Here is a 21,858-nt window from a genome sequence, read left to right as displayed (position 1 = left end):
GGAGCTCACTTCTGGAACCAACTTATCAGCTTATCTAGAACCAGGAAGTCAGGTGTCGGGAGGCACAGGAGCCCTGGCTCCAAGCCCAGAATGCAGAGTCGCTGACCCCAGGTCTGGTCCCTCCATGTGAGCTGAACAAGTTTCTGGCACCGTCTGTAACATGAGGCATACGGTGACGGCACCCTGCGTCCTGGGAGTCACATCTGTGCCCGACATGCCTCAGGGACTCTGCAAGCGCAGAGATGACCAGGACCGACCCGCAACACGTGCCCGAAGCAGCAGGTGCACAGCCACCTGCCCAGGAGCCTTCAGCTCCGCTCTGCCTTCCCTGAGCTTCCTGCCCACAAGCTGGGTGGGGCCTGGCTGGTCAGGCGAGGGGGCGGGGGCTATGGCCCAGCCCCGCCCCTCCACAGCACCTGTCTCACTCCACCTCCAGTCCCACCCTGCGGCCACTTAGAAACCAGTGCCGCCCTCTCGCCTTCCCTCCCTCCACCTGCAAATATTTAAACAGCATAAAAGGAGGATTAATCCCCAGAGGGAGCCGGCACAGGCAGCGCTGACTCCAAGCAGGGAAACCTGGGCCAGTCTCTGAAGCCCAGGGGGGCGCCTGTGGCTGTGCTGTCTTCTGCCAGCCTCACACCTGCCACCTGTGCACGCCCAGGTACCCTCCTGCTGCCCTCCTTGAACCGGGCCAGGTTCCCAATCGACTCAGCACACCCCCTGGCCGTGCTGAGCCGGCCTCACACCGTGCTGAGCTCAGGGTTCACACTGGCCCTGAGCCCCAGATGGAGCTGCCATGCCCTAGCACACAGAGCTGTCTCAGAGGCCTCAAAGGGGACCCAGCACACACCAGGCGCCATGACAAGGAAGGCACCCTAGTGATGCAAGTGAGAACACCACCTTAGGAGCCACCAGGCCCAGGGCCCACTGCAGCTCAGCCATTCTCTGGGCGACCTCAGGCCTCAGTTTCTCATCTGTGAAATTGGAACAATTCTTGCACCATCTCCCAGCGCTACTGTGTGAGAGACTTCCACGAGCAAAACAGACACAGGGTTCAGAGTGGGTATCAGCACACCATGAGTGCTATACACCCTCGCTAGCCCCGTCCCCACTCAGGGGTCAGCTCAAACATCTCCCCCCTGATGGCCCTATCTAATTAGGGCCCCCCAAAGGCCACATCTACCCCTTTACTCTGCTTGGTCCTCTTCCTTGGGATGCACCCTGGCCTGGGCCCTCTGTATACACCTGTGTGTAAACACATCTAGTGTCATTCTCCCCTAAGAACACCCAGAGCCCCTGGGTACACAGTAGGTGCCCAATATATGCTGGTGACCACTCTGATATTAATGCTGCGAATCCAGCAGCAGATGCTCACCGAGATCCTCCTGATCACCCTGCTGTGCTCAAGACCAAGGTCAGCTAACTCCTTTCTGTAGCTCAGGGGAGGGGCCGCCAGGGAAAATGCTGGCTGCCCAGATGTGCCTAAGCTGTGGGTATTCAGGGACTGCTTTTCCAGGACAAGTGTGCCACACACACCGCATGGAGTCACGTGTGGGCTCTTTGATTGCGTCTCTGAAAATCAAACATGACCAGGTATTCTGAATTTTCATTTGCTAAACCCAGCCAATCATTTGCTTGCTTTTATTTGATAAATCTGTATTTTCAGGCCCATACAGTTTAGGTTTCATAATCTCTTGTTTAGTTTTCAAAGCCCTTGAACTTGGTTTTTAAAACATATCCTCAGCTCATGGGTGGGCACAAATCTGTCCACCTTGGATTCGGCCCACAGGGACCCGTGGGTAAAGCACCCAGCACAGTGGCTGAGACACACAGTAGGCCTAAATAAAAACCAGTCGACTCAGGTGGGCATTCTGCGTCGTAGTTAAAACACCCAGGGCTCACATCAGAGGGCCTAGGTTGGATGCCCCACTCCAGCTCCTGACTCCAGCTTCCTGCTAATACAGACCATGGGGGTCAGTGGGGACGACCGGGCTCCTGCCACCCACGTGGGAGACACGCATGCGCTGGCCTTGGCTGGGGGCTGTATCAAGCACTTGGAAGCTTGCACTTCTCTGCCTCTCAAACAAGCAAACATTTCTTAAAACGTCATTCAAGTAGCCCCTCGGCCTCCAAGGCGTGCTGCCTCAGCAGGACCCCGAGAGCCTCCTCCCCACCTGCGATCTCAGGTGTTGGCATCCCACCAGCGAGGGCAGAATTCTGTTGCAGATGCACTGTGCTGAGCCAGCGCCCTGCTATGACACAGATCCCCCAGGCACGCTGACTCGAACCTGCGTAAGAAACGGTGGAGAGGGCAGTCACACCAGATGCCTGCAGGGCCTCTGCGGGGAACTTTAAAAATAACTCCAGAGTTGGGGGGAAGGTGGAGAGCAGAGGGGGTGACTCAAAGCCCCTCGGCAACTGCACGGCAAAGCGATGAGCGAGGCCAGGCGGTGCTGCTGCGCCTCCTCTGCAGGCACCGTGCAGTGACTCCAAGACCTGGCGCAGGTGCCGGCATCTCCAGCCCCACCTGCACCACTGACCCCGGTCACCCTGTGCCTTTGCTCATTCGGTGCCTTCTGCCAGGTATCCCCACCACCACCTCCACGCCAAACTGTTACCTCCTCCTAGAACCTCTCCATCCCCAAGCAAGAACAAAGGCACCTCTTCCAGGTTCCCCCAGGACCGCCTTCCCCCACTTAGCATCTTCATTCAGTGTTTCTCAATTGCCTACTGCATGTCAGGTGTCAGACGGCCCAAGTGCTGGGGCCTAAGCCACCCACGTGGGAGACCCAGATGGAGTTCTAGGCTCCTGACTTCAACCCGGTTCACAGAGTCCCTGCCATCCAGTGAGATGGAAAGACACTAGCTACATCACAGAAAAGGGTAAGGGGCCGGCGCTGTGGCGCAGCAGGTTAATACCCTGGCCTGAAATGCTGGCATCCCATATGGGCGCCGGTTCAAGACCCAGCTACTCCGCTTCCTGTCCAGCTCTCTGCTATGGCCCTGGATAGCAGTAGAAGATGGTCCAAGTCCTTGGGCCCCTGCACCTATGTGGGAGACCCGGAAGAAGCTCCTGGCTTCAGATCGGCGCAGCTCCAGCCGTTGCGGCTATCTGGAGAGTGAACCATCGGATGGAAGACCTCTCTCTCTCTCTCTGCCTCTCCTCTCTCTGTGTAACTCTGACTTGCAAATAAATAAATAAATCTTAAAAAAAAAAAAAGAAAAGGGTAAATGATGGCCAGGTGAGACCACCTCTCTGCAGGCAAAGAAAACAGATCTTAGGAGAATAAGTCACAGAGACACCAGACTCAATTGGGTGAACAGGAGGTCGAGGAGGGCTTCCTGGAGGTGGTGATGGATCAAGATCCAAGCAGCAAGTAGACATTAATGATCTGGGCCTCTGGTTTCTCAGCTCTAAAACAGAGGTGACCCCTCCACCCCTGTGACTACCCCCACAGAGATGTCTCGGAGCCCAAAGGAAGGAACAGGTGGAAGGACACTGTGGCTGGAAGACCAGTTCATGGAAAGAGCCGGCGGCTTTTCATTCTTTAATTTGTTAGGGGTGAGGCATGTGGGAGGTGAGAGCTGGAACAGGGCTGGGGGTGGGGGGAAAGTGGGAGGGCGGGTTCGGGAGTATTTGGGGACATTTCCAGGCACAGACACAGAGTCCTGAGGAGGGACAGAGGGCGGACGGTGCCACCGCACAGGCTGTGACTGCCACCCTGGCGTGGTCCAACCTTCTTTTCCTGCTGAACCCTGTCACTTCCGGTCCTGCACCCTGAGCCTGGGTCATGTGTGCCACTCCTGTGCAAGCCCTAGGACTCCCACCATGGGCCTTGGTTCATGCAGCCCCCTCCACTCGCCACCCTGCCCACCTCATCTGTCTCCATTCTCCAGGGTCAAGTCACGCATCTGCTCCTCATTCCCAAGCCAAGGCGAGGTGGCCACCCCCTCTTTTTTTTTTTTTTTTTTTTTTTTTGACAGGCAGAGTGGACAGTGAGAGAGAGAGACAGAGAGAAAGGTCTTCCTTTGCCGTTGGTTCACCCTCCAATGGCCGCCAAGGCCGGCGCGCTACGGCCGGCACACCACGCTGATCTGAAGCCAGGAGCCAGGTGCTTCTCCTGGTCTCCCATGGGGTGCAGGGCCCAAGCACTTGGGCCATCCTCCACCGCACTCCCGGGCCACAGCAGAGAGCTGGCCTGGAAGAGGGGCAACCGGGACAGAATCCAGCACCCCAACCGGGACTAGAACCTGGTGTGCCAGCACCGCTAGGCGGAGGATTAGCCTAGTGAGCCGCAGCACCGGCCAGCCACCCCCTCTTGCAAGCTCCTGGGGAAGTGCCTGCTGCCCAGTTAGAAGCACTGGGCTCTGGGGAAAGACTTGCAGGACTCCCATCTCAGCTCTTGCTTGCCTGATCTGGGCACATCATGTCTCTTCTTTGAGCCTCGACTTTTCCATCAATGAAACAGGTAAGAGCAGTATCTGCCTCAGCAACATAAGACCATTCGCCAGCCCTCTATATCTGTAGGTTTCCCACCTGCAGATTCAACAGCACTCAGGTCAGAAATATTCGGAGGCCAGCATCGTGGCACAGCAGGTTAAGATGCCACCTGCCACACTAGCACCCCATATGAGTGCTGGTTTGAGTCCCAGTTGATCCACTTCCAATACAGCTCAGTGCTAATGCACCTGGGACAGCAGTGCAAGACGGCCCAAGAGCTTGGGCCCCTGCCACCCACGTGGGAGACCCAGATGGAGTTCCAGGCTCCTGGCTTCAACCGGGTTCAGCTCTGGCCACTGCAGCCATTTGAGGAGTGCACCAGCTGATGGAAGATTCATTCTCTCTCTTTCACTCTCTCTCGCTCCCCCCCTTCTCCCCCTCTCCCTCCCTCTCCTTCCCTCCTTCCCTCTTTCCTTCTCTCTATAACTTTGCCTTTCAAAAAAATGAATAAATCTTAAAAAAATAAAACACAAGCATTTGGGGGAACACTGCCTCTCTACTAAACACTGCAGACTTAGTCTTGTCATTACTCCCTAAACACTACATATACCAGCGACTGATGTGACACTTACACTGTGTTAGGGGCCATCAGTAGTCCAGAGAGGATGAGGATTTTGCCGAAGGAGGTGGGTGGGTTCCATGCAAGCACAGTACCACTTCACAGGGGCTCTTCCGAGAGTTCACGGAAAATACGGGTGATGGGAAGAGCCATGCATGAATTTCAAACGTTTTGGTACCAAAATGAACTAATAAACTAATGAACAAAATAAACTAATAAACAAAATAAACTAATAAACTCATCTCTACTCTACAGACGAGGAAACCAAGTCCTATTCCAGTGAAATGACTTGCCCAACGACACACAGCTTGGGAATGGCAGGGTGGGGATTCAAACCTCAGACTGTCCTGCCAGGAGCTCGGCACACAGTAGGTTTGTTTATTCATACAACAGACACCAACAGGTGCTTCCCACAGTGAGTGCTTTACTCTCATGAGCCCAAAGATTCACAAGAACCATGCAATACAGATACTGCAGTTACTACTCCCATTTTCCCAGGAGGCCGCTGATCTGGGAGAGGCGGAGCCCACCAGGCCCACCGGAGGCGAGGCTTTGGATCCGGGTTCCTGCTCTGCAGCCCAGGTTCCCCCAGCAGAGGACTGGCAGCAGAGCGGCTGGGCGGCCGATGCCCCTGCTTCCTCAGCTGGGCATCACGGTCACAGCCATGGCTGTGCTCCCAGGGCCAGGGTCCAGCAGCACCCAGCAGCCCCATGTCCATCCTTAGCCCCTGGTTTTCACAGCCCATCCCTCCCAGGGCACCCAGCACCCCCTGACTCCTTATCTCAGTCCCCAAAGTAGAATCCCTAAAAAAAGGAACACCCAAGCTTAAATGTCTATCATTAAATGAAAGCAGCCGCTCCATAAAGGCTGGACTTGGAACGGCCCCACTTCTGTGATATCCTGGAAGAGGCAAAACTACAGCACCAATAACAAGAGCGGTGGTTGCCGGGGGCTGGGCGGGAGGAAGGGCTGAGCCGACAGCACATGGGTGACTTAGACGTGCTGGGAGATGCCATGTGGCGGATCCATCCTGACAGCAGCCAGAGCAGAGTCTGCTGCAGACTCAAGGCCAGGTGACAGGCACGAGCCAGTGCAGGCGCAAGGGGAGGAGAGGAAGGGGAGGAGGAGCAGCGCCTCTCCCCGCTCTGCCACCGAGGACGGATGTTGGCGGGCGTCCTGCTCTCTCTGCAAACAGGCTCAGGGCCTCCTTCCAGACAGGCGCTTCTGCTCCCAGCACAATGGACTCCAGGGCCACTGCAGAGAAGGGGCTGGCACTGTCAGATCGGAAGCCCTCCCTGCCACCTGCACAGGGGACCCACCCCTCCCTGCCTGTCCCTCTCCTCCTCCTCCTCCTCCTCACTCCCTGCTTCCTAGCTTTCCCCGAATGCCTCAAGCCCTCTGCACAGCTGCTCTTTTTCATCATTAAAGTACCAGCTCAAATGCCACCTCCTCAAAGAAGCCCACCCTGACCACCACTCTGGCCCACTCTGGCCTCTGTCTCCCTCCTCTTCCCGCAGTGCTGCGTTCTCATCCATTTCTGAATTCTTCATGACTCTGATCTGTTTGCTTGGCTGTTCGGTGCCTCCCCTCGGGACTGTCTGCCCTAGGAGAGCAGAGCACCCCCTGCCCGGGGTGCTAACTGCTGTCAGCCCAGTGCCTGCCACAGCGCCTGGCACACGGCAGGGGCTCAGCAAACACCAGTGAGCGGCTCAAAGCTTCCTCTTCTGGACTCTCTCTCACCTGCAGGTCCAGGACAGCCCCACCCCACCCTCCATGCAGCACAGACAATGAAAGCAAAGAATCAGGAGTGGGTCCCACAGCCCAGGGATTGGGTGTGAGCAGCCAGGGAGAGCAAGGGGACGAAAAATGACAAGGCCATGGCATACGGCTCTGCAAGCTTAGGAACACGGTTCTGCCAGTCCCTCCCTCAATGTGGGTGTTGGGGCTTCAAGGAGAAGTAAACGCGTCTGCCCGGCGGCTGCCAGCCTGGCCCCAGTTAATCGTTCACCGACTCACTATAAATAGGTGCCAGGTATCACCCCCCAGAGGTGTGGGGAGTGCCAACCTGCCCTGACCCGGAAGGAGGCGTGTTCTGGGACGGGGCCTGGGCTTCCTGCAGTCGCACCCCCCCTGCCTGCCCTTCACAAGAAAAGTCCCCCAGTGCCCAAGTCCCGAGCGTCCACTGAGGGCAGTCTTGGCATCCTTTGGCTGCTGATGGAGAAGATGGAGGAGTATGGATGACCCCTCCAGCTCCTTCTGTTCCCAGGAAAACTGGCCACCGAGGTTTGCATTCTCAGCCCATGCCCTGGAGACCAGCCTGTGCCTCCTGGCTGCCCTGCCTGCTGCACGTGGGTAGCTCCCCTGGCAACACGCCCCGTCTCCACGGGTGCACGCCGGCTCTAGCACAAGCCCCACCCCTCTGCCCACAGCCTGGAGGGATTGGCAGCTATGGGTAAATAAGAAATGAAATTCTCAGGTTACTGAAAATACACGCAGTTCGGGGGTCAGCAGTGTGGTGCAGTGGGTTAAGCCACTGCCTCTGACACCAGCATCCCATATCAGAGCAATAGTTCCAGCCCCGATTGCTCCACTTCTCATCCAGTTCCTTGCTCATGCACCTGGGGGGCAGCAGACAGTAGTCCAAGTGCTTGAGCCCCTGCCATCCATGCGGGAGACCATCATGGAGATGCTGGCTCCTGGCTTCAGCTTGGCCCAGCCCCAGCCATTGCAGCCATTTGGGAAGTGAACCAGCAGGTGTAAGATTAATCTCTAGGCCGGCGCCGTGGCTAAATAGGCTAATCCTCCACCTTGCGGCGCCGGCACACCGGGTTCTAGTCCTGGTCGGGGCGCTGGATTCTTTCCCGGTTGCCCCTCTTCCAGGCCAGCTCTCTGCTGTGGCCAGGGAGTGCAGTGGAGGATGGCCCAAGTGCTTGGGTCCTGCACCCCATGGGAGATCAGGATAAGTACCTGGCTCCTGCCATCGGATCAGCGCAGTGCACCGGCCGCAGCGTGCCAGCCGTGGCAGCCATTGGAGGGTGAACCAACGGCAAAGGAAGACCTTTCTCTCTGTCTCTCTCACTGTCTACTCTGCCTGTCAAAAAAAAAAAAAAAAAAAAAAAAAAGATCAATCTCTCTGTCTCTTTGTGTGTCACTCTGCTTTTCAAATAAATAAATAATCTCTCTTTTTTAAAATGCACACAGGCAAACCATAAAATACAGTAACCACCTCTTTCTGACCTTAGAAGGAAAAGTGGTCCCTGACTGTGACTAAGGGGCTGGCTTAAAGCCCTGTCTCCTCCTCTTATCAGCTATGTGACTTTGCACAAGTCACTTCACTTCTCTGTGCTTAGATTTACTCTGTGATGGGACAATAAGCACCATTTACGCTTCTGACTTCTCCTTTTACATGAAGTATGTTAATACATTTGGAGCGCTCAGTATTCTGTCCAGATCATGGCAGAACTTTCTGGAAGTTCTTTATACCTGTGCTGTCACACAGGATGTCACTAGCCCTATCCAGCTACTGAGCCCTGAGACATGGCTAGTGTGAGTGAGGAAGTGCATTTTTTAAAAAAGATTTTACTTATTTGAGTGGTAGAGTTATAGACAGGAGAGACAGAGCAATCTTCTATCTGTTGGTTCACTCCCCAAATGGCCACAACAGCTGGAGCTGGGCCGACCCAAAGCCAGGAGCTTCTTCCATATCTCCCACATATGCAGGGGCCCAAGCAGTTGGGCCACCTTCCACTGATTTCTCATATTAGCAGCGAGGTGGATCAGAATAGGAGCTGCTGGACATGAACTAGTGCCCATATGGGATGCTGGCACCACAGGCAGAGGCTTAACCTACTATGCCACAGTGTTGGCCCCCAAGGGAGCACATTTTAAGTGAAACTGGAGTAAGAAGTTTATGGTACGCAACCCAGAAGAGGACCCTCCCCAGCCCCTGCCCATGCTAGCATCCTGACCTTGCACTTCAGCCTCCAGCACTGGGAGAAACAAATTTCTGTTTAAAAACCACCTGGGGGAGGAGGGGTGGCACTGTGGCTTAGTGGGTAAAGCTGCCACCTGCAGTGCCAGCATACCATACGGACTCCGTTCGAATCCTGGCTGCTCCACTTCTGACCCAGCTTCTTGCTAACGTGCCTGGGAAAGCAGCAGCAGATGGCCCAAGCGTGTGGGTCCCTGTGACCCATGTGGGAGACCCAAATGAAGCTCCTGGCTCCTGGCTTCTATCTGGTCTAGACCTAGCCATTACAGCCATTTGGGGAGTGAACCAAAGGACAGAAGACCCCTCTCTCTGCCTCTGTCCCTCTCTGTAACTCCGCCTTTCAAATAAATAAATAAATCTTAAAATTAAAAAAGAGTGGGGACGGCACTGTGGCACAGCAGGTTAACGCCCTGGCCTGAAGCACTGGCATCTCATATGGGTGCTGGTTCAAGTCCTGGCTGCTCCACTTCTAATCCAGCTCTCTGCTACAGCCTGGGAAAGCAATAGAGGATGGCCCAAGTCCTTAGGCCCCTGCACCCGCATGGGAGACCCAGAGGAAGCTCCTGGCTCCTGGCTTCAGATCAGCACAGTTCCGGCCATTGCGGCCAATTGAGGAGTGAACCATCGGGTGGAAGACCTCTTTCTCTCTCTGCCTCTCCTCTCTCTGTGTAACTCTGACTTTCAAATAAATAAATAAATCTTTCAAAAAAATTTTTTTTAAATGTAAAAAAAGTAAAGCCTTTATAAAATAAAAAAAGGCCACCTGGACAATCACACTTTGTTATCATCCTAAGATGCACAGGGGGATTCTGCACCACACTGGGGGTCTGGGCTGGGGACCCCTTAGGAGCACTGCGAAGGCGGAACACACTCTTTGCACACACTAGATACAGAAGGCACCATTTCAGGGCTTCACACCTGGATCTGGCAGATACCTGGCACGCAGTGAGTCTCCAGGCAGCACCCGGAACCACACTGGCACAGCACAAGAGCGGACTCATCCTGTGCAAGATCGAGCTCCAAACACAAGTGTCCTTGCCCCTTGCTATAGTTGGCCGCGGCCTGTCTGCCTGTTTGCATCGCCCCGGCTGGTCACTTCACCCTGCCTCTTCTCCAGGGCCCCTTCCTTACCCTCAGGTTGACTCTGCCCTTTGCCCCTCCAGACTTGACCCATCAGAGCAATCTGTCCCACTGTGATTGGCACAGTGTGACTGGAGCTGGATCGGAGAGACTGGACACTCATGAAGGGAGAAGCACTCCCTGTTGCCGCCATGCCCAGCATCAGGTTGTGTCCCTGGAGCTGCTGGGCCACAGAGACAGGCTGAGCTTGAAGCCCACAAATGCAGAGGAAGACAGCAGAGAGATGGTGACACAGTGCCCTGATGACATCACAGGGGCCCCTAGCTATAGCTGTACCTGAAGCTGATGCACCCCAAATTCTGAACCAAGGAATCCAATTTTTTTTTGCCTCCTTCTCTGCTTCTACAGGGCTTTATCCAACTTGACATGGATGGAAGATGGAGGTGGCCAAAATGACCTGCTCGGCTACCTGCTCAGAGCTTCTCAGCTCTGATTCAATTCCTTTCCCTCTCTGAGTTCAAATTCCTTGTCAGTAAACAGGAGCGGCTACCTGCACCTGCTCTACAGGAAGATGGCTCTGTGCATTAGGTCAGACAAAGCAAAGCAATGCATGGGAGCAGTGCTTGGTAAATGGTGGTTGCTGCAATTCTAATTTACCGATTAAGCACAACTTACTAAATAAGAAGATTGAAGGGGGATGTCATTGAATGCCGCCAGTACCACCAGGTCGCGTGAACTCTCACAACCTCTACTAGCTGAGTTTTAAAGGGGGGATTCCTGCAGAAGGCACATTTGCTGCTCTTCTTAAACACCCACAGTCAGAGGGTCCTGCACAACTGTGCAAAGATAAAAAGCACAAAAATCTATTCACCTCCCAAGCTCTCCAATCATTAAAAGAAGGAAAAAATCATTGCCCCCATCTGAGGTTAGCACTCTTAGCCTCCTTACCCAGCCCGCGGCTGTGACCATCAAGCAGCAGGGCCAGGAGGCTCCCAGGGGACCATCTCCATGGGGCTGATGGGCAGCGGGACTCAGATGGGCATCCAGCTGCCCGCCCCAGGATGGCGATGCAGCCAACGGAGGCTCAGCCCTGCTCACTCCCACTCAAGGGCTTTGGATCTCAACAGACAGCTCTTCCTAATCATTCTACAGCACTGCTCTGGGGACTGCAGTGTCCCCAGCCCCGGGCTCACGCAGCGACAGCAAGATCCGTGCTGAGAGCACCTGCAAGTTCCCATATGACCAGACAGGGCAGCAAAGTGTCGTCCTGTGACGGGACCCACTGCTCCCAACAGGCTGTGCCGTGCACCGTGCCAGGCCTCCCCAGAAACACTGCTGATGGCCAGCAGCAGCAGCACAGCTGCCCTGCTGTGGGGTGGACCTGCCCCTGCTGTTGGACACACGAGGAAACTAACATCAGAGAGGTTCGCTCAGCTATGGGATGGCAGGGCCACAATTCAAACTCAGGGCCATGTGACCCCTCAGCTTGGTTCCGCCCCTCACTGCACCCGCTCAGTGTAGCTCTGAACTGTGGGCGGGATGCTGGGTTTAGCTGCAGACTAGTGCCCAGCCGAGCTCTGGGGCAAGACCCCAGGCCATACAATGATAATCTCCATGCCCTTAGGCAAGTTCATAGGCATCTCTGTGCCTCGCCTTCCTTATCCATGAAAGGGTCTTTGATCCACTTCATGGGGCACTTGGATAATCAAATGGGGTCATCTATAAAGGTGCTCTTTATATGTCATTTTTTTTATAAATCCTTATCTCATTAGGATGGCTTTCGCTGAGCCTTGGCTTTCCTGAAACGTCTTATCAGCTGCTGAGTTTTCATGAGTCTTAAATATAGACTTGGCAAATTCAGAGTAGAGAAAACAGGGGAGACTTGGCTCTCGGAAAGTGGCGCCAGCCCAAATTAGATAAGCCAAGGTTCTTAGAATCCTGGAGTTGTCCAAACCCATCCACTCAGAAAGCAGGAAAACGTGACCATAGGGAGGGAGCTGGCATAGTCACTGGGACTAGCAATTAAGAAGCCATGTTCTCGGCTGGCGCTGCGGCTCAATAGGCTGATCCTCCACCTGCAGCACTGGCACACCGGGTTCTAGTCCCGGTCGGGGCACCAGATTCTGTCCCGGTTGCCCCTCTTCCAGGCCAGCTCTCTGCTGTGGCCCGGGAGTGCAGTGGAGTATGGCCCAAGTGCTTGGGCCCTGCACTCGCATGGGAGACCAGGAGAAGCACCTGGCTCCTGGCTTCGGATCAGCGCTGTGCGCTGGCCGCAGCAGCCATTTGGAGGGTGAACCAACGGTAAAGGAAGACTTTTCTCTCTGTGTCTCTCTCTCACTGTCCACTCTACCTGTCAAAAAAAAAAAAAAAAAAAAAAAAAAAAAGATACCATGTTCCCTACCAGGGTACATGGGTTCAAGTCCCAGGTCCACTTCCATTCCAGCTTCTTGCTAATGCACACGTAGGAGGCAGCAGCTTGATAGCTCAAGCACTTGAGTCCCTGCTGCCCACATTGGAGACCTGGATTGAATTCCCAGTTCCTGGCTTTGGCCTGGCCCAGCCTCAGCTCTTGCTAAGTGATAGGTGCCTGCAGCAAGCTTGGCTGCCCAGATGTGGGCACGTGGAGGGAGACCCAGAAGATGGGAGCTCTGTCTCTGTCACTCAGAGGAAAGAAAGAAGGGCCAGGAGCCACCCAGGTTGTTAGGGGCAGGGCTGGAACAAGGACTCAGACCCTCCCTTCCTGCCCTGTAGGCCCTTTGCAGGTGCTCAAACGTCCTTTCCTACCCATCGACCAGCACCAAGCACTACTCCAGCTCCCAGAGCCCCTCCTGAGGCTGCTGTAGGAGAGACCCCCAGCTAGGGCCCTCCTGCCACTCTTGTCACATGGAGCCCAGGTGCCCGAGCCTGCCAACAACACCCATCACCATCCAAAGCTCCGGGAAGCCAGGGACCTGAAAAAGCACCAAAGCGCACGGGGTGGACGGGGCTGCATTATTCATGAGCAGGCTTTCTGCCCTCCGAAGCCCACAAACACGACGCACGCCAGCTGATCAGAGCCAATCCTGCAAAGCGTCAGAGAGCCCAAAATACCCCACCTGGCATCCGTTCAGCAAGCGATTCTGGAGCCCCCGCCCGGCACAGCAGGGGAGCCGGGGAGTGGGTGCCGGAGCGGGTGATTTCCAGCCCAGGAATTGAAAGCTCAGCAAATAACAATCTGGGGCCTTTCCTTTCTTGTCTGATGACCTGGTGGTGTCTGTCTTTGCTTCCCACCCCCCTGATCAGAAGTCCCCCAGGGCACTCATCTTCCAGGGAGTGAAAGTCAAAGCTGTCACCCGCAGAATGGGCCTCTGGTTCTTCCTCCTCCACTCTCGCTCGCTCTGCCCCGGCCTCATGGGCCTCCTTGCTATTCTTTGTCCAACTCAAGACCTTCGCAGGGCCAGCACTGCAGGCGCAGTGGGTTAACGCCTTGGCCTGAAGCACCGGTGTCCCATATGGCCGCTGGCTGGAGTCCCAGCTGCTCTACTTCCTGTCCAGCTCTCTGCTATGGCATGAGAAAGCAGTAGAAGATGGCCCAAGTCCTTGGGCCCCTGCACCCGCGTGGGAGACCCGGAAGAAGCTCCTGGCTCCTGGCTTCGGATGGGCACAGCTCCAGCCATTGTGGCCAACTGGGGAGTGAACCAGCGGATGGAAGAGCTCTCTCTCTCTGCCTCTCCTCTCTATGTAACTCTTTCAAATAAATAAATCTTAAAAACAAAAAACAAAAAAAGACCTTCGCCTATGCTGTTCCCTCTGCTGGGCACATCCCTCCTGTGGATGTCTCTACCACTTCCTCCCTCCATCCCTCCCAATATTATCTCACCAAAGAGACCATCCCTCCCCTCCCCCTGCAAGCCCTTCCCATCCCCGGCCAGCCTCTGTTTCCCTCACAGCATCTTCCCTGTGATTGCACGGACGTCCTGTATGCAGATACCCGGTCCACTCAGCGAGCACCTGTCAGAACTCGGCTTCACTTCTCAACACACAGGATCTCAGGACAGGCGCTGGAGGGAAGCAGGCAGGGAGGGCTATGGCAAGGAAGGGAGTTTTCCTCTAAGAGCTGCCAGACACTGTCCATCCAGTGCTTGCTCTCAGCTGAGACTTCCCCAAGTACAGCTCGAAGTACCCTCTCCTGCTCACAGATCTTCCAGAGCACTCTGCTCTCTGATAGGGGTAAGTCTGAACACCACGGCCTGGCCTGCACGAGCTGGGCTGGAGGCACCGTACCTGCCTCATCTGCTTCCCCTGTATGCACCTGACCCTAAGCGCTGTCCACAGACTCGCCTGAAAGTCACAGCTCTCTACTACTGCCCACTGTCAGGCAGGATCACGAGGCTACCATCCGGGTCCTGGCAAAGCATGGACTTGGCTCCCCCAGGGACTGACCGGCTGTGTGACCCGAAGGGGAACTGCGCCACATCTCTGGGCTTGCAGATCCGCATCCACTGAACAAAGGAGATGAGGAGTGCAGAGGGTCACGCTCAGGGAGCGGCTCAGCACGGTGCTCAGGACGGACGCCCTCGGTGAACAGAGAGGAAGCCAGCAATTGCTGGTGCAATCTCAAATCCAACATACTCCCAAACCCAGAACTTTCCAAGCAGTGGCCCTCCTGTGATGGGCTGCAGTCAAAACACAGGTTCATGGAGTGGGCGTCTGGCTCGGCGGCTAAGATGCTGTGACCTAGTATGGAGAGCAGGGTCCAGCACCAGACTCTGGCTCCTGCCTCCAGCTTCCTGCTAATGCAGACCTGGGAGGCAGTGGTGATGGCTCAAGTAGTTGCTACTCATGTGGGAGACCCAGATTGAGCTTCTGGCTCCTGGCTTTGGCTCAGGCCCACCCTTGGCTGCTACAGACACCTATGGAGTAAATCAATGGATAAAAGTTCTCTGGACCTGTCTCTTTGCCTTGTAACTAACTAAATAATAAGATTTGTAAAACTACAGTGCACTAAAAACATCGTATACAATGACCTCCATACTATGTGTATAAGGTCATTATGAAACATAAATGAATTTCATGTCTATACTTGGGTCGCAGCCTCAAGATATCCCATTATGTAGATGCGAATATTCCCAAATCCCATATCCAAAACACCTGTGGTCCTACACATTTTGGATTAGGGGTAGTACTGTCATTCTGGGCTGGACCCTTCTTTGTGGCGACAGTAGTGGCTGTGTCGGAGGGATGTCTCGTGCCTTGCAGGAAGCTAAGCTGCACCCGTGGCCTCTTCCTGACGGATGCCAGCAGCAACGCCAGCTGTGACAACAAAAATGTTTCCACATATTGCCAAATGTCCTCCTGGGGTGGGGTTGCCAGACTGAGCGAGGCAGACTGACGTGAAAAACTTATTCACCGTTTATCTGAAATTCAGATGTAACTGGGTGACTTCTAGCCAATTCTAACTCAACCGGGGGGGGGGGGGGGCAGGACCTAACCAGTCCCCTCCCTCAGGAAGAACCCTGGGTTATGATCACTTCGTAATAACGTCAGGTGCTCCCATCATTTCCCTCCCACCTTCCTCCCTCTCTCCCCAGCACCCCCAGCTTGAAGGCTGCAAGGCCCAGTTCCCCGGACAGGCTGTGCCCGACAGCTGTGACATCAGCGCCAGGATCACAGCCCTTCTCCCACCAGCTCCCATGCGCAGAGCTAAATGTAGCTTCCCCTCCAGGATGTGCCCCCACCTTCCTGCCTCATTCCCGGGGTCTCATCTGCTACCCACAGGCCCCTGCCTGCTCCCCTCCAATTAAGAGGCCTCCAAGGCCCAGCCAGAGGCAGAAAAACAAGGCAGTTAGTCACTTTGCTTCCGTTATCCACTGGCATCACGTGCCTGGCTCCTTTAATGGCAGTTGCCATGACAACGAGAAGCCAGTCCCTGCTCGCTCCAGAAACCAAAACAAAATTAAGAGGTAGCAGGGAGGGCAGAGAGAGCCAGGATGGAGCTGGCTGGGCTTAAATGGAGGAAATTTTGCTATGGCCTTGATGTCCCCAGCGTGCCCTCGGTAGCACTTGGGACAGATGCCTGGCCAGGAGAAGCTCAGGCTAAGGGGGGTGCGTGTCTTCACACTGCTTATCCTGCCAGGTGAGTCATCTCCACCTGTTAAGAACAGCCTGGGACTCAGACCCTCATGCAGGTAAGGACAGATCTTCTCCAAGGTGGTGCAGTTAGCCAGCAACCGAGTTCAGCGGCCCTCCCTATGTCCTCCCCAACACATCCCCTTCACCTTGGGCTAAGACCCTGTGCTCTGTCCCCTCAGCACCTGGCGCCATCTTCCTTGCTCTCTGCTCCAATTCTTTCTCGCCTGCGTACACCCTCCAGACACAAAGCCTCTCCTGGGAACAGTCCCCCTCCCCTGCCGGGACCCCAACCCTTCACCTAAAGGCCTGCTCATCTCTCAAACATCTCGTTCTCAGGCACGCCTTCCCGGGCCCCCTGCACCTGCTCAGTTCTCCCTGTCCTGCTCCTCCCCCCCTCAGGCGTCTGGGCACCACCTGCACTTAATCCCTATAATGACACCCAAGCGTCTGCCAGACTGGAGGGCCAGCCGCTGCAGGTCATGGACAGAACCTGTCTTGCTTGCCTTTGTACCCACAGACCCTAACCCAGTGTCTCATGTACAACTGTTATAAAGAAAAGCACCTGGGACTTGAACCCAGCTCTGGCTCAGTTCAGTGCTCCTTCCTGACCTGCCTCATGGGTGCAGGTCCTACTGGCCCTCCAGGTCAGCACTGGACAGAGTTCCCAGCCCCATGGTGGTTGCCAGGCTCACTGAGTGAGACAGCTGCTGGTGAAGGCAGCCCTTTGAGAAACAAGGGTGGGAGGTGCCTCCGGGGCCGTGAGGCAGGGATGTGGCTCTTCTGAACCCAAAGGATGGGGAGAGGGAAGATCTGACTCTCAGAGTCCTAGACAAACAGCTCTTCCCTCCATTCCTCTGCAGATCGGCTCTCTCACAGTGGGGGAGTTTCCCCCCCAGAGTTGGGAAAGGAAGGAAAGGGCAAGGGTCCTGCTTGGAGGCGCAGGGACTTGTCACCACGCCTTACGGGCTCCCAAGGCATGAAACAGGGGACTCAAAGAAGACTTGAACTTGTTCCCCTCCATTGGTTCTGTGCCCTTGAAATATTGCATACCCTCTCTGAGGGTTAGCACTGTAGTTTGGTAGATGGAGCCTCTGCCTGCAGTGCTGGCATCCCATATGAGCACCAGTTCAAGTCCCAGCTGCTTCACTTCCAATCCAGCTCCCTGCTAATGGCTTGGGAAAGCAGTGGAAGACAGCCCAAGTGCTTGGGCCCCTGCATCCATGTGGGAGATCCAGAAGAAGCTCCTGGCTCCTGGCTTCAGATCCACCCAGCTCCAGCCTTTGAGGCCATTTGGGGAGTGAACCAGCGGATAGACGACCTTTCTCTCTGTCTCTCCCTCTCTCTGTCTATAACTCTGCCTCTCAAATAAATAAATCTTTAAAAAAATTAAAAAGTACCCTCTGTAGGCCTCAGTCTTCTCATCTGTACAATGGGACTAATACCAATCACCCACCCCAAGGTAGACATGAACAGGCATGCTGTTAGACTGGAGGTACAAGCTTGGCTCTGATGTTGGACCATCCTGAGGTTTAGTAAGCTGTTTCCTGGCTGGGTGTTCTGGGGCAAGTCACTTCACTCCTCCAAGCCTCAGTTTCCTTGTATATATGATGGGGACAACCCCACCCACTTCACAAGCAACTGTGCAGAAGGGAACTGCACACAGCTGCCACCCCCCCCCCCCAATAAATGGAAGCTGTGATTTCTAGAAGGACTGGGTCCTAGAAATGCAGGATTTTAGAAGCAGCTGCGAACCTGCCATTGTGAATCCTGCCTTCTGTTTGCAGATCTGGGGTTCAAAGCACCAAGCAGAGTGACAAGAGGTCACTTTCATCAGGACCTGGCTCAGCTTTGAGCTGGGCAGAAAACCAAGCCCCGAAGCCATCTGTTCCCAGGAGAAATGGTGCAGTCCAGACCGCTGGCCACAGGTGTCAACGTGTCGCCCACTGCCCACCCAGTTACCCAAACTAGACTGACACAGACTGGACCTCAGAGGGCATCAGGGCCAATGCATCCTTCCACAGTCTTGGATAGGGGAGAGGGCTGTGCTATGGCATGGAGAGAGCCAGGCCACAGCCCCCCACCCCCCAGGCCTGGCTAACACTCTATTCTGCCTGCTAACAGACTCCTCCCCCCTGAGCCAGCTAACCACGTCATTACAAGGAAAGACGGCAGCACATTCTTGTTTTTGTTTTTGTCTTAAGCCTAAGGATTTTTGTGGAGTCCATATACACCTGCCCCCTGTGGTAGCCATCAGCATGTTGAGGGTCTCAGAGTTCTGATGGAAACAGGGTCTGGACTGCTTTCTGTGTGCAGTCTCAACACCAGGACTGCAAATGAAAACTTCTAGGCCTTTCTGAGGGACCCCACATACCCTGCATGTCTCTTATTTGAAAACAGTAGAATGTGCACCCAGCCCTGGGGCTGACTGAACACAAAGGGACCTGCCACACAGGGCCACACACCGAGGCACACACCCACCCGCCCAGGAGGGTGGGGCAGCAACAGGTTCCCGCCTCCAGGCTGCCACCGCAGAGGGAGGGGCTCCTCCCTGGTGCTCGGTGCTGCCACCACACGCAAGCACCCCCAACACACACACAGGCTCACATGCGTGCGCACATACACGCAACACAAGACAGGAGCAGGGTCTGGCTGGCCCCCAAGATCTTCAGCCACGCAAAGACTCAGAAAGCTCAGAGGCAGTGGAGAGCTCCCAGGCTAGGGATGGAGTCTGGGAGGAGGGACAGGATAACATATCCACAACCAGGCGCGCACACGCACGCGCACACACACACACACACACAGTCACAGCCTCACTCATGCATCTTACACAGACGCACCCAAGACAGACAAACACACGTACACAGAGATACGCACTCTGACTTCTCCATTCAGCTACACGGAGGCTGGCATACACACAGGCTCCCAGCCCCACATCCTCACCACACAGGCGTGGGCGTGCACACATGCATGCACACACACACAAGCACACATACACACACATTCTAGGCATCTAAGGCCACCCCAGCTATGCACTCCCAGGCAGTGTGGGCCTGGGAAGCTGCTGGCTGTTAACCCCAAAGGCCCCAGGGAGAGAGAGGGGAGCCAGAGAGCAGAGGGAGCCCGTTTGACTCTCTCCCTCCTGCAGGTATGCAGGGCAGAGGTGAGGGTGCTGAGATGACGCTGTCTTTGGGGAAGCCACAGCTGACCCAGGGAGGAGGACCCCCGCCTCCTGGATATGGCCTGGGAATTTGGGGCTGAGGGAAGGACTTTATCTTCGCAAATCGAACCCAGCCCCTTTCCTGTTGCCTCCTGCACAGCCTCATCTGGCGCCCCCACCCCCAGCCTGTACCCCTCCAAGATGCACACACCTGCTGCCCTACAAGAATGGGTCCTCCCCAGCCGCGGCCGCCTCTGCACACAGCTCTGAGACGTTGGGGGCGGCCTCCCCTCCAGCCCCGTGGCAGGTAAACGCCCACCCAGGTGAGCCCCACACTCGCGGCGGCCACCCCCACTCCCCCCACCCTGCCGCCGCCAGGGGCCACCCTCCCCGGCCACTCTTTCCCCGGCGTGGCTGTGGCCGCCTCTGCGGCCTCCCTGGGGGTGGCGGCCCGCGCCCCCGGCCCGGCCCCTACCTCCTTCTTGACGGTGCGCAGCAGCCTCTGGCGGGTCTCGGCCTCTGCGGGGGAAGACGGGAGAGCGGGGTCAGCAGAGGAGCAGGAGCCGGGCCCGGGGCTGCCCTCCCGCCGCCCCCGCGCCAGCGCCCCTCACCTGCGGGGGTCAAAGCCATGGCTGCGCGCGGCACGGCGGGTCCCGGGCGCGGCGGCGGCGGCGGCTCCGGCTCTGGCTCCGGCTCCCCGGCTCGGCTCGGCGCGGCGGGGCGGGGCGGGGCCGGGCGCCGAGTGACGGCCGGAGGGCGCCCGACGTCAGGCCCGGCCGCGAGCGCCCCGCCCCACGAGCGCTTCCGAGCCCGCACAGCGCGCGCCCCGCGTTAGTCCCCGAACGTCTTGCCTTGCGCCAGCCCCAAACAAGACACCGGAGACACGGTGCTCGCGGAGCCTCCGTTTTTGTCCATGTAAAATGGGTACGAGGTAGTGTAAAACTATCAGAGCCCTTAAAGAAATAGTGGGGGGAAAGCACTTGACGCAGACTGGGGAAAAAGGCGCGACGCTGTGCATGGCAGTCTTTCAAGATACGCCAGCTGTCCATCCAGAAGAGACTGGGAGTTAAATACCCCCTCCCCTACATGCAGGTCGCTGGGGGAGTGGGGTCCGCCCTGGAGTTTGCCCCCAACAGGATGCACTTGCCAACCAGGACCCCGGGGTGGGGGGTAGGGGTAGGGCTGGGCAGGGAGTAGCCTCTGCAGGCCAAAGGCTTGTCCCACCTAGAGCACCCCCCGCCCCAGCCGCCTCCAAGTCCCTGGCTGTGGCTGTCCACGACTCAGGTCAATATTGACTGAGCACCTGCTGTGGCCAGGTGACTCTGCTGGGGATTCTGGAGTGCACCAGACAGACGAAAAGCCTGCCCGCGTGCGGCTTAGGAGGCAGACAATAAAATGCATAAGCAGATGAGGGAGTACTCTGGAAGGTTCTGGAGAAAAATGAAGTAGGCAAGGGAGCCAGGAGGCCCAGACAGGTGGGGTCTGTATCTGAAATAGGCTGCACTGAGCAGGTGACACGTGAGCAAACCGAGAAAGGAGGAGGCAGGGCCCTGCGGATTGCAGAGGGAGAGCAGTTCAGGCCGAGGGCATAGCAAGAGCAAAGGGCCTGCGAGTGACCAGTGGCTGGGAGTAGCTCGAGTGAGCCAAGGGGAACCATAGTGAGATGGGGCCAGTGGGGTGGTCAGCCAAGATCCTGTGGGGCCTTGAAGGTCACTTTGGTGATTCGCAGGTCTCCTAGGGGCCCCAGTGTCTGGTACTTCCTTCAGGACAGCTCAGTGTGCCCCTTCTCCCTGCAGCAGGGTGTCCAGGGTCTGCCTTTGCCATTGGTCAGTGTCAAGGGTCTTTGGCCATGAGGCACAGAAAGCTGACTCTGGAAAGATCAGGAGTGTTCCCAGAGTCTACGGGAGCTGGGAGGACTGGGCATGGGATGTGGGCAGGGCAACTCTGGGTGGTCAGCAATGGGGACCCATAGGAACATCCACTTGGCCAGATAGTGGGGTCAGGACGCTGCTGCTCAGATGAGAGCAGCACCATCCATCCCCTCACCCCCACCCCTTACTCACCCCGGTGAGTTTCCCAGGATCCTGGAGAATGGGGAGTGGTTGCTCAGCAGCAATAGAATAACGAATGCTGAGGACCTACTATGTGCTGGGCACTGTGCTAAGGGCTCTGGGCTCTCCCCTTCCCATGGTCCATCTGTGGTCAAGGAAGAAAGCCAAGTCCAGAGAGGGCTCTATTCAAGCAAGGGAGCCACAGCCCATGTTCTGACCCCAGGCTCCGGGCGACTGATCCACCAGTTCTCCTCCTTGGCTGCACCCCAAAGTTAGCTGGGGGCCTTTGGAAAAGTGAGGTGCCTAAGTCTCACTCTAGCAAATCGACATTCAAAATGCTGTTTCTTTCAAAATGCTGTTTCTTTCCCTGTCTAGCCCCGAGTCTAGGCAATTGGTCTGTGCTGTGCT

The 21,858-nt window shown here is 56.1% G+C and overlaps 1 protein-coding gene across 4 annotated transcripts in view; it reads right to left on the bottom strand.

The window, feature by feature from the left end:
- The window catches only part of SGSM1 (small G protein signaling modulator 1), a 96,300-nt gene extending 76,134 nt beyond the window's left edge, over positions 1–20,166 (bottom strand). The window contains exons 1-3 of one of the 4 annotated variants that reach the window (XM_089322915.1): positions 20,011–20,099; positions 19,875–19,918; positions 5,074–5,170 (exon numbers count right to left, since the gene is read on the bottom strand). Coding sequence is in view for 2 of the 4 variants with exons in the window: in XM_089322913.1 (XP_089179039.1) it covers positions 19,875–19,918; positions 20,011–20,029 (63 nt within the window). In the remaining 2 variants the exon portion in view is untranslated. Of the gene's footprint in view, positions 1–5,073; positions 5,171–19,874; positions 19,919–20,010 lie in introns of all 4 variants that reach the window. The other 3 variants (XM_089322913.1, XM_089322916.1, XM_089322914.1) reach the window with 3 other exon arrangements.
- Between the last annotated feature and the right edge of the window lie 1,692 nt (positions 20,167–21,858).

The sequence above is a fragment of the Oryctolagus cuniculus genome, chromosome 21 (assembly GCF_051225735.1).
Source record: "Oryctolagus cuniculus isolate XC-2025 breed Fujian yellow rabbit chromosome 21, ASM5122573v1, whole genome shotgun sequence".
In the NCBI taxonomy this organism is placed as follows: Eukaryota; Metazoa; Chordata; class Mammalia; order Lagomorpha; family Leporidae; genus Oryctolagus; species Oryctolagus cuniculus.
The sequence above is the reverse complement of the archived record's forward strand: the minus strand, read 5'-3'. Positions and strand labels throughout refer to the sequence as shown.